The sequence below is a fragment of the Squalius cephalus genome (assembly GCF_949319135.1).
Source record: "Squalius cephalus genome assembly, chromosome: 4".
NCBI lineage: Eukaryota > Metazoa > Chordata > Actinopteri > Cypriniformes > Leuciscidae > Squalius > Squalius cephalus.
This window is the reverse complement of record NC_137125.1, coordinates 38,409,650-38,422,839: the sequence shown is the minus strand read 5'-3', so window position 1 is coordinate 38,422,839 and position 13,190 is coordinate 38,409,650. Positions and strand designations below refer to the sequence as shown.

The 13,190-nt window shown below is 38.0% G+C and overlaps 1 protein-coding gene across 5 annotated transcripts in view; it reads right to left on the bottom strand.

Annotated features, from left to right (window-relative positions):
* Positions 1-368: 368 nt before the first annotated feature.
* The window catches only part of magi2a (membrane associated guanylate kinase, WW and PDZ domain containing 2a), a 213,646-nt gene continuing 200,824 nt past the window's right edge, over positions 369-13,190 (bottom strand). For 2 of the 5 annotated variants that reach the window (XM_079868391.1, XM_079868393.1), the window contains 2 exons: positions 9,723-9,861; positions 369-5,551 (listed from right to left, as the gene is read on the bottom strand). In XM_079868391.1, coding sequence (XP_079724517.1) covers positions 4,848-5,551; positions 9,723-9,861 — 843 coding nt within the window. In that variant the 3' untranslated portion in view covers positions 369-4,847. Of the gene's footprint in view, positions 5,552-8,311; positions 8,423-9,722; positions 9,862-13,190 lie in introns of all 5 variants that reach the window. The other 3 variants (XM_079868394.1, XM_079868395.1, XM_079868392.1) reach the window with 3 other exon arrangements.

Sequence of the window (13,190 nt, the reverse complement as noted above, 5' to 3'; positions counted from 1 at the left end):
TTCTAACATTATTCTCTCAACAGACATTTACATCGATAGTCTGGCGTTATCATTTATTTGCTTTTGGTGTACTGTGGAGTGGGTAAAACTGTTTTAATGGCAGGCTAGCAGATACCGTTGACTCGTGCTAGCCTAGCACCGGCGAACTATGCAACTGGAAGGACTGGATGAAAATTTCTGAAAACTGTCTCCACTGATAAATAACACCCAGGCTAACTTGGAAATGAGGTCCGATGTCCAAAATCCTGAACCACCCCTTTAAAATGACTGGATTTCACCCACAAAAATGTTAAAGCAAAGGTAATTGTGACCGCACCTTTACAACACATTGTTCAATAGTACAGACATTTCAAGGTAAATATGTCACCCACTTTTCGTACAGAGGTTTGTTAGCATTTGTATGCTAATGACGTATGCTTGTAGCCAAACAGCTAACATTAGTTAGTTAGCATTTGCATACTTGCGTAGAGTATGTTTCTGGCCTTAAGATCCCCTGATCCTAATTCGTTCAACTCCAATAATTTTGTACTTTAAACCAAGCTCCTGTCTAACACTATGGAGAGACATCAAAGCGATCCAGCTCATTCTTATGCACACACGATCTTTGCTGGTACTCTATGGAAAATGCATTTGCTTTGACAATGTCAGTCTGGGATTTCTAAGGTTGTATCATTCGGAAATGAATAGCCACTTTTGGAGTGCTTCAATTAATTCTTCTTTATCCGAGAAATATTAGCACTATCTTGTAATGAATAGATCATTGTCGGCTCTCCTTGTCATCTACAACAGTTTTCAAAGGGCATCAGTAGAACCAGTCATCGCTTTATTTCTGTGGGAGATGAACATAATAGAGACGATATTATGACAATGGATAGAACGGACGAGGTCTTGTCCGCGGTCCTTTACACAGGAACCGGAGTTGACATGTAGGCCTATATAATTTTTAAAATTAACAAAATGATTAAAGAAGAGAGTAATTGTAAAAAAAAATTGACAGTATTGCAGGAAAAATACACAATGAAGCACCATTTGGGGTTTTGATGTGTTTGTTCTTTTTTTTTTTTTTTTTTTTTAAGTGAAGTGTAATTTCTGTGTCATTTTTGGTCATAAAATCAGTTGAACAATGAAGACACTCCCTCAAAATCATGCAATTGGCTGTGCCAAGGCTGTTTGTCAGCCCAGTTTTGCAGTTCTGTTTGATGCCACTAGTTGCACAGAAATTACCCGTTTCACCTTCAAGTAATGCTGAAATGGTGTATTTATTAATTACAGTTACATTAATGGGAATGTAATTCACAAAAATGTAAATTATCAAAGAAAATTCAAATACACTGCTGAGGCCCAGGTGTAACCTAAAGTTTGTTCGGTTTCAATTCAACATTCCTGCTGATTACATTTTAAGAATTAAGAGCTCTTTCACATGACTCACATCAACGTTCCCCAATCCATTAAATTCTATGGAGCAAAGCATCGATATAGAGTATTAAAGGATTAGTTCACCCAAAAATGAAAATTATCCCATAATTTACTCACCCTCAAACCATCCTAGGTGTATATGACTTTCTTTCATCCAAACACAATCAAAATTATATTAAAAAATATCCTGGCTCTTCCAGGCTTTATAATGGGAGTGAATAGTAACTGAGATTTTGAAGCGATGTGTCTTTGTAGAAAAAATATCCATATTTATAACTTTATAAATTATAATCACTGGCCTCCAGTAACAGCCGTATGCGAGTCTAGTTCCAGTGGAAGAGTGACCTCTGACCCGATATATGACGTAGGATGTAGGATTAGTGTAAGCATAGTAGACGTGTCTCGCAGTTCAAACAAACAGGGCTGAGGAACAAACTCAAGCTCTCTTTAAAAATTCTCTTTTTAGACTTCTAATTCTTGACCGGTGTTTTGTTTTGCTCCATTCTCTGTGTTTCCACCATCGCTTCGCTTCAGAAGGCCTTTATTAACCCCCTGGAGCCGTATGGATTACTTTTATGATGGATGGATGTGCTTTTTTCGGCTTTAAAATCTCAGGCGCTACTCACTCCCATTATAAAGCTTGGAAGAGCCAGGATATTTTTTAATAAAACTCCGATTGTGTTTGGCTGAAAGAAGAAGTCATACACACCATGGATGTCTTGAGGGTGAGTAAATTATAAAATAATTTTTTTTTTTTTTTTGGGTGAACTAACCCTTTAAGTCCCATTCACAGCAAGAACTAAAAACTATAACAATCATAACAATGATAGCGTTCACACCAACGCACGATAACATTTATTATAAGCGCACATTACAGTTTTATCGTCCGCTGCTTTAAATTGCTTGAACAGGTGGATTCTGATTGGCTGTCAATGTTTTTATCATTCATCAGCTAGACATTTCATGCATTCATTTTCTGAAAGCAATTCCAATGATATTGCTCCTCTCTTGTTACAGTTTTGATGTGGACTTCCCTATTCTCACAGAATTAGAAGAATTATTAAGACTTTATAATTCTAGTTATCGTTCTTGGTGCGTACAGGCCTTTAGCCACCATGCCGTGTTACATGCAGATGTATAACATAACACTCAAAGTTCAAACTATTTCAACTTTGACCTCATTTACTGTAAATTTTTCAAAGCGCAGCCAAAGAAACCCTAAAAAAAATTCTCTTTTAATGGATTCTTTGTGTTTTCAGTCAGCCTTCACTTAGCAAGATAACATCTTAGCTTACTAGCTAAGCTAGTAGAGATTGAGAGACTGTGTGTATTTAGATACATGAAGTTACAGTATCCCCAACCCAGTGTTGAAAGTGGGTGATGACATTCGGAAAAAACAATGCATGACAGAAAAGCGTACATTACCTCTTTCATTTGTTTTCACAATTTGCTATTGGCAAGTAAAAATCAACCTTTTGTGAAGAGTACAAAGAGCTTGATTTGTGAATCATGTGAAAGAGACTTACCATCACACAATATTTTATATAGGCAATATGTTAAGCAAATCTTCATAGCAGGATTTTGGGAATTCATTTCCTCAGAAATATTCAATGAATATAATGGATGCACAGCATTTCCTCTTAACAGTACTGTATTCTATATATATATGTCTATTTAAAGACAAAGTGCTCAACAAACATTTGAACTCCTGTCAGAGATATCATTAATAAATATCTGCACTTCTCATAGAAGACTGCCAACTCTATATCTATCTATGTACGAAAATAGCTTTCAATTTTATATATATATATACTGTGAACATAAACCAGCCTCTCAGTTGATTCAGACACCATTCAGCATTCAGAGATAGGGATGCAACGACATACTCATTCAGTTTAACAGAACAATAGTCAAATTAATTTATAGCTACGTTTTTTTTTGTGTTTTTTTTGTCTTGATGTCGTTGCCTAGGATTCGGAGCTCAAATAAAGCATCAAGTGGTCGGCATAAGGCAGGTGTGTCCAATCCTGCTCTTGGAGGGCCAATGTACTGAATAGTTTATCTCAAACCTTCCCCAAAACACTTACCTGGACATTTCTAGTAATTCTGAAGACCTTGATTAGCTGGTCAGGTGTGTTTAATTAGGATTGGAGTTAAACTTAGCAGGACAGTGGCCCTCCAGGATTGGACACCCCTGGCATAAGGCACTCTGCCCTAATCAAATCCTTTCTATATTTCATCGAAACCATCTTGGGATCCTTCAAATTGCTTTGTTCATGTAGACAAGCAAAGAGAGAATAGACTGAACTAGTGATGACAGAGTCAAGAGAAGGTCAAAGCCCACTGGCTCCTTCAGAAATTAACAGAGCAGCTGAGCAATCAGTGGTCTCAAGGGGTGCTCACACTGATAGCAATTTTCAGCAACTGCAAGTCATTAATCATCAGTGAGGGTTGGCGATTTTAAGTGACACAAGCGACCGTTGCGATCTTGAACTGGAGGTGGCAACTACCAATGTCAGTGTAGACAGTGTAGGTCATGTGATCGGTTTCCTTTTACAGTTCGATGAGTTGAGTAGGAACACCTACTAGCAACCACTTGAGTTTAAATCGCTGTCAGTGGGAACGCACCTTAGAGTGGAGTAGGAATGAATTCTAGATTACACTCTTCTAACTTACACCATGTATGATGTCAATACTCAAGTATGGGGTCACAATGGTGTATAAAGACCATATTTACAATATGTCTCACATATATGTAGTCATATAATATATCTATTTCTATATTCATTTTACCAACCCTATACAGACTTCTGCAGGTCAGTCTTTAAGGCAGAGTTCCATAGTCGAGTGTCCGCTCATATAGAATCTTTTTAATCATATTCATTCTTCAAATACACAAAAACTGTATGTCAGGTAACTCCTTCAGTATTCTTCATTTTTTATGAAAGTGTATAAAAATTGCTGTAGCCACCAGTGGTGGTTTAGAGTCAGTAAGTGGTTTTCTATGCATGTACATCTCTGAGTCTTGAGTGCTTTTCCCCAACAGTTCAAACCAGTCCGGGTTTCTTTTAGCACGCTACATGCATCACTCATTCTACCGTGGTTCAATTTTTGGAGTGAATGCTTCCAGTTCTTAAGGTGGTGGGTGTCATATCTGTTAAAATAACTTAGAATAAAATATAAATAAAAAATGCTCTGTCTAGAAATGCATGGAAAGATCTTTAGTGAGGATTGTGGGAGGGTGGTACCTAGTCAATTTTAAAACAGATCTCTACTAAGTAGAGCAAGCCTGTGAAAAGCAATCAAGCAGAGCCCAAGCCCAGCTAGTCCCAAAAAAGGCAGATCATGGCCTAGTGCTGGTCCAAGAGTTGGCTGAAAGAAGTAAAAGCCAAAGTAAGGTCTAAACTTGGGCCTGAGATTGGGGTGAGATGTTATCTGCTGATGGTGGAGGTGGCTGAGCGTAGGGTACTGGGTAGCTTGTCCGTACCAGGGATCTTCCAGGGCCCAGGGGATACCGTGGCCTTCCTGCCTGATGCACTGCTGCTGGTCTTGGAGTTGTGGCTGGGACGACTCTCTTGGCTCATTTGCCCTTTCTCTGGTTCCTTTGGTAGGGCTTTGAATGGCACATTCAGAGCTCCTGGTTGGTTGTTGCCACCATCTAGGCATCCGTTTCCCCCATTCATATTGGTGTCAGTTGGGGAAGTTTTGGGCGAGTCTCGCTTTCGAGATGGCGTGTTGCTCCGTTCCCTCCTGCGCTCCTTGGACTTCGCCCGGCTGCTTTTGTGGGATTTGGGCTCTCCCGCAAGTTCATCAAGATATTGTTGCTGAACCTTCCCTCCACTAGAGCGACGGTTGGTCCTGCTACCCTCCCTCTGCTTGGTCCCACCCCCAACTCCACCTGCCATGGCTGACCTCTTCCCCACACTGGCCTGCTCCAGAGCCCTACTCTCTGGGCCTCTAGGACCCTGGGAACAGTCTGGACCTGCTGCTTCCAAGGACAATGGATGAGGTGGGTCAGTGGGTGGGTTCACATGAGAAGAAGCTGATGGATTAGATAAGCTGTCGAGGGGTGGTGCTACTTCCGACAGACTTGGGGAGGCTGTAGTGTGAGCATCCCAGGGGGCGGGACTATCTGCTGGGGAAAAATGCAACCAGTTACATCCAAAGAAAGAAGCACAAACTGAAACACTCTCACACACCAGAATAAAAAACAACAACAGTGGAAGCAAAGCTAACACTGGCAAAGAAGCACTAACTAGTCAACATGAACCACACAAATTGCATGACAAAACAAGTTCAGGGCAAACCCCAATTTCATTTCGCAACTCAATCACACAGTCACCTGTCAAGAAAAGTTCAGACTTCTTGGATTCAGTTCACAGTTCAGAAATATCATGGATACAATTGTGACAAACAGTAATGATATCTACCAATGCTACAATGAGGTTAAGGTTAGGGTTTAGATTAGGGTTAGGGGATAGTATTTGTTTCAGTGTTATGTCGACACTGAGATTGTCATGACCAATAAAAGCATTAGAATCGGCTGTGCAGCAGGGTTTGCGCTGAACTGGTTTGGGAGGGAAAAAATAAAATCACACACACCACACTACCATAAAGTGCAATGGTATTACCATAATTATTTTGCACATGGTACAATGAAAATGCTACGGATTTGGGACCTATTGTGATAGTTTTACAAAGTATGTTTGAAGTATGTTGGAGTACCATATAAATACATTACCATGGTAAATATCAAAGTACTATGGTATTAACAATTGATAGCATGTAATGGAATTGCCACTTTTTGTAAAGTGCTACTGTTTGACACAGAGCAATATATTACATCGTTTACATACCATACAAAACCAACCTCCATTACTGACAGGAAATTGGATGGTTTTCAGCCAGTTAACCAGTTTCATATGTCTACAGGGTGTGGAATAATCCGTCCCCCCACACATACACTCACACACATCACTTCATACCCAGATGCTTATATTGGAGTGACGCCCACAATCCACAACCCAAACTGAAAGAGGGTCACCAACCTTAATATTCTCATTATACATCCCTAATCCTACCTGTCACCACATATATTGCAGGATACACTGAGGACTGCTCAGGTTTCAACCAACCTACACAGCACAGATGCACCCAGGTGGCCATTTTAACATGTGCTAACAAACAAATTGGCTGGAAGTTCATTTCAACTGAAGAAAACAAACATACAACAATATCTTATTATCATCAAGCTTCAAGCACAGGGAAATATAGCAAGAGTGAACAATTATGTATCATTGTATCTCTGTGCTAGCCTTTTCTTACTCTACTGGGGTACATTTTCTCTCATTTATATGGCCCAGGTGCAGCAGAAATCACTGGCCTATAGAGGAAAAAGATGAATCCAAGCTCATAAAGGGTTTTTCACGGTGAAATAGAAGACAGGTATGGAATATAAAACCATAGAGGCTGACACAACCGTCTCATGATGACTGTATTTCAGCTAGGCTTTTGTGGCGCCACGGAGATCGCAGTGGGATACTAAACGCATGAGAAGAGATGGCCGAGTGTAAGTGGAATTCAATGGCAAGTGTGCACAGGGTTGTTCCTGTGGCTGTTAGGAATTCATAGGCATCAAGTTTTCATCACAATGGAAAGTCAGTTACACGATTGTTAAGAGTGTATGCATGTAGGAGTTGGATATGCTGCCTCTCTTTCAATGCGGGAATTTCAATAGACATGTACTGTACCCTAGAGCTTTCATTGTATGACCCAAACGGAGTATGGTTAGATCATATTTTGAATATTGTCATATATTCAACAGGGCTTAAAAACAATGTCAACAAAAAAATCGGTTCTTGATGTCCTTCTGTAACATTACCATTAATTATTATATATCATATATCATTTTTTAACGTTTCTTTTTGCCTGTACTTTATACAATAGCTTGAATAGATTTTTCTACTAAAGAGCTTGTGACTAAACCTTGTAACTCTAGTGGATCCTCAAACTGTCAGCAAAACCTCAGTAGTTCCACTTGTATCCATTCAGAATTAACTGCACACATTTTGGAGACGACCTCTGTTTCTTTGCGGTGCAAGGGTACATAAAGAACTGGTTCTTTGAATAAATACAGCGTGTTATTTATTCAAAAAACACGATGTTTGTAAAGGCTAATGTTTTATGTATTTGAGGAGCGGAGAAGAGGGTCTTAGTCTGGTATTTGTTGTCTAGTCATAGCCAATACAGACACAATAACCTTTGTAACCTTTTAAAAAATGTGGTAAAAATATATGCAGGTAAGATGGGTGTTTATTACTATTTATAATTATATTGCAAAACAAAATCTATAGTGCAAAATAAAATATTCCTCATTGTGTTGTTCATTTGCTAAATGACTTGTTTTTTGTAGTTACTTAATATTCCTCAATACTTAAATGTAGAATTACCGTGTAACAAATTACCGTAATTACCTGGCAACAATGGCCAATGGAAACGATGGTTTCTCTAATAGAAAAACATTCCACGTTTAAGCCATTGCAAAGCAATACATTCTGTAAATATCTACATAAGATGTACAACAAATTTGACAAAAAATTATATTTTTCTTTATCGCCCCTTAACTGAAAGTATAAAGCAGACTTTAGAAAAAACAAACTTTACTAAATGTTCTCCAGACCATTTTTTACGCAAACCAACACAATGTGTGTGATTCTCTACTGCCGTGAATATAATTTACATATAATTTACAAAATAAATAAAATAATAGCTATATAAAGATGCACGCACACACACACAAATCACAAGAGCGAGTAGAACTAACCAATCCAAACCACAGCACTCCAAGAAAGAATGATGGACTGATGTGTTAGAACGCATGCACTCTATTACAAACCGTGTCTTTAGGATGGCCCATTAGGAAGAAATAGGGGGAGCCATGGTTGTCACTTTTCATGCACATGGAGAGACTGGAAGGTACCATTCCTATAAGAGGTGAAGTAACAACCTAGACCAATCATTAGGGTTAGAACAGCAGCCACAGGCTAAGACAGTATTAAGATCAGTGCTGAGATAGTATTCAGTGAGGAAACTTGAGAAAGGAAGTGAGAATTATTCACTAACAGCCAATAACATTGATGAAATAGAAGAAGCCTAGCTATACCTGCATTAATACCAAGAGCATGCTGTCATAGTGTTGTGTTAGCAGGAAAATGGAAGGAGTTTAATGTATTACAAAAATCATTTTGGGGTTATTAAATATTAGTGTACAAGAGAATGATTTTTCTCCATCGCTTTGGCTCTTAAATGGGATTTTTTTCTCTCAAAACGATAAGTTCAGAGCTCTAAACAATTTTCTTCCTCTTCTTTCTTCCATTTGTACATGTTTTGGCACATTTTAGCAAAAGAGTAAGTACATTGAGCCATCACATGCAAAATGATCCATTCTCAGACATCATGTATAAAATATACAAAATAAATGCACTGTATACATACTAATGTGCATTCTTTTTCTGTCTATTACAGTATTGATTCTCCCAGTAAAATATTACCTAAACCTGTATCTAAAAAATATATTCGTGAGTTTGATATACAATAGCATTCAGCTAGACAAAACCGATATTCTTGTACAGTAAAGTAAGCAATAATATAGTATAGTTATATAATATAGTACAGTTTGTCAACTAAAAAGTAGAACAAAAATGAAATTTATATACAGGATAACAAACATTTCCAGAGTTGACTGCCATGGTGAAAAAAACACACACATTATGACCAGTGTGGCTCACGTGATGACAATTTTTTATTTTATTTAGGTGTCATTGGCCAATTTAATGACACATTAACTAGTTTTCAAGCATGAAATAAACGTTTTGGGTGGTGTACATTTTGTAGAACAGTCCTGACAATTGCACTTACAGTTTAGAGAATGTTAAGACTGTTTCAAAAAAGAAGTCAAAGCGATTGAGGAAAACTGAAACTGATGAAAAGTACCTATAAATTCCTATTGAGAGCAAAATATTGATAATAATATATCATATGAAACCTGTCAACCAGTTAAATTTCGCTCCTGGTGTGAATAAGTCAATGCATTATTTCACAACATATGAAATGTATGCTAAATAAGTTATGCTATTCACATTCTATGCGTTACCCAATAAAATATTACCTCTTCCAAAGATGAGGTAATATTTGTCTTGTGCTGATGGTTACTCCATCTCTTTGGGGCCCTGTAACCTAAAGTGATCTAATACTGTTGGCAATTCTGAGCAGTAAGGTATGAGTTCAGACAGTTCGTGTAAACCTACCATACTCAGGGACCTGCCCTGTGCCTCTCTTGAGCAGCAGGCGAACTCTACGGCCACCCGATTTGATGAGCTCAATAGCCCGAGCGTGGGTCATATCCCTCGTGGTCTCCCCATTTATTTCAATAATCTGATCACCAACCTGCAAAAAACAAACAAACAAAATATGGCTATTATCTCTGTATGGAAAAATCAACCTAAACAAACATTCAACAGAATGTTTAGCTAGTATTCAAATACTCATGTTTGTGAAGATAGATGAGCTCAGAACAGCAGTGATTATTTTTCGACAGCTTTGAATTGCACCCTCTCTGGTTTTAATGATAATATGACTATCATTTATTAAGGATAATTATTCAGTGGGATCAATATAGATCCATAACTCATGTCGGCTGTTTTGGTTAAGCTCTAATCAGCATTAGCAGCCATGAATGAGATAGAGTGCCAATTAATTTCAGAATTAGCATCACTAAATGAATGAATCATGGGTACGAGGGTCCTATGAGGTACAACACTGATGCTCTTCATCAACTGTGAATAAGGTGTGTGATATTGAGGATAACAAGGGACTGGTTAATTGCCTTTTCTTGATATAAAGGAAGGCGGTATAATCAATACTATAATTAGTTGGCCACCAAGTGACTAGTCAATCAGTGGGGTCTAGATTTATTTTGTATCATTTGTTTTATCTTAATATTTTTAGCTGTGGTGCTGTCTCTAAATTCATGTTCATTAAAGCACAGCCATCAAAGTGCCTTGTGTAACGAATCCACTGCCTTCAACAATACATTTCAAGACAATTACTGTCAGACTGTCATATCATTTGCTGTGAGCAATATTCCTGTTATTATGCATATTATGCATCCGTAAGGCTCCTTTTTTTTTTTTTTTTTTTTTTTGGTGGGCTAAGATAGTTTTGTGCGATAAAATTTTTTAGCCTGTTCAATTGTGAAATATCTGTCAGTCTTTGGCATTTTTTTAAAAGTGGTTCTATGTTCACATGCAGATGTCTTGGTCTGCCACCGTGCCATTTTTAAAAGTTTCAATTAACAATAGTTTGAAAAATAAAGTTAAAATAGTTCAACTTTTAAAAATGTGTTTGTAGACCCTTACATTCTGTTCTTTTTGGTTATGGAAAACCCATTGACAATTTAATTACAGAATTACAGAGACGAGTAATATAAATATATATACATTTTATAATGTATTATATTTTTAAAAAGCACAATAAATTGTTATAATATAAATAATATAATTTACTGTAAAATAATATATTTTCATTACATAATAATGTGTATTGCTTTTATATTACTGTAATATGACATAATACAAACTACATACAACTACACAAATTTTTAAGTACAATCAACTTGGATGTTTACGTCACTTCAACTTAAATTACATTAAACTGACTTAAAACATTTGTTGAATCTTGTATAACTTAAAAAAAAGTTGAAAATTGCTTAACTTATTTTGATGAAAGTAAACATACACTCACCTAAAGGATTATTAGGAACACCATACTAATACTGTGTTTGACCCCCTTTCGCCTTCAGAACTGCCTTAATTCTACGTGGCATTGATTCAACAAGGTGCTGAAAGCATTCTTTAGAAATGTTGGCCCATATTGATAGGATAGCATCTTGCAGTTGATGGAGATTTGTGGGATGCACATCCAGGGCACGAAGCTCCCGTTCCACCACATCCCAAAGATGCTCTATTGGGTTGCGATCTGGTGACTGTGGGGGCCATTTTAGTACAGTGAACTCATTGTCATGTTCAAAAAACCAATTTGAAATGATTCGAGCTTTGTGACATGGTGCATTGTCCTGCTGGAAGTAGCCATCAGAGGATGGGTACATGGTGGTCATAAAGGGATGGACATGGTCAGAAACAATGCTCAGGTAGGCCGTGGCATTTAAACGATGCCCAATTGGCACTAAGGGGCCTAAAGTGTGCCAAGAAAACATCCCCCACACCATTACACCACCACCACCAGCCTGCACAGTGGTAACAAGGCATGATGGATCCATGTTCTCATTCTGTTTACGCCAAATTCTGACTCTACCATCTGAATGTCTCAACAGAAATCGAGACTCATCAGACCAGGCAACATTTTTCCAGTCTTCAACTGTCCAATTTTGGTGAGCTTGTGCAAATTGTAGCCTCTTTTTCCTATTTGTAGTGGAGATGAGTGGTACCCGGTGAGGTCTTCTGCTGTTGTAGCACATCCGCCTCAAGGTTGTGCATGTTGTGGCTTCACAAATGCTTTGCTGCAATACCTCGGTTGTAACGAGTGGTTATTTCAGTCAAAGTTGCTCTTCTATCAGCTTGAATCAGTTGGCCCATTCTCCTCTGACCTCTAGCATCAACAAGGCATTTTCGCCCACAGGACTGCCGCATACTGGATGTTTTTCCCTTTTCACACCATTCTTTGTAAACCCTAGAAATGGTTGTGCGTGAAAATCCCAGTAACTGAGCAGATTGTGAAATACTCAGACCGGCCCGTCTGGCACCAACAACCATGCCACGCTCAAAATTGCTTAAATCACCTTTCTTTCCCATTCTGACATTCAGTTTGGAGTTCAGGAGATTGTCTTGACCAGGACCACACCCCTAAATTCATTGAAGCAACTGCCATGTGATTGGTTGATTAGATAATTGCATTAATGAGAAATTGAACAGGTGTTCATAATAATCCTTTAGGTGAGTGTATGTTGTGTTTGTGCAAAAAACTTATTGATCATATCATTTTTTACAGTGTACATAATACATACCAATTAATAAATATAAATAATTCAGTTCTGCATGTTGGTTATTGGACAATAAAACATAAAAGTATTTGAATAAAATCTTTGTTTTTCACATCCTTAAAAAATACTATAACATTTTCCCTTAACAGACAAACAAATAATGTAGAAAAATTTGCATAATTATGAATATATTGGTGCCTCCATAACAGGAAAATGTGCCCACATATATGCTGATGCTAAGCATGTAGGTGCATTGAACTTATCTTCTGTCTGTGAACTAATTGGCCAGGGGCTGAGGAAAATGAACGAGCCAATTATAGTAACAAATGGAGAATTTCTCTCAAATGGTCTGGATAATGTGGAAGTCTGAGCAGGTCGCTGCCAGCGATGGGCGGCAAGTTTTCTATGACTCATTAAGATCTTGTTTAAATTAGGGGCAGAGAGCAGTATGACCTCAACTCTCTCATTATTGACAAGGAGTCTCTCGTTTTTTTGTTCCTGCACTGTGTCTGGGTCAGGTTCCTCTGACCTCTGGGGCGGAGAGTGTTAGTAAAAGCATCACAGCTAGCAGCGTCAGCAGCTCGATTATGTTTTCGGTTTAGGATATGTTTGGAAATCTACAGCAGCAGCAGTGTCTGCTGGGGGCTATATGACTTCATGCTTAATGGACTTTTTAAATACCACAGGTCTGTTCCACCACAAACTAATTATAGTTTCA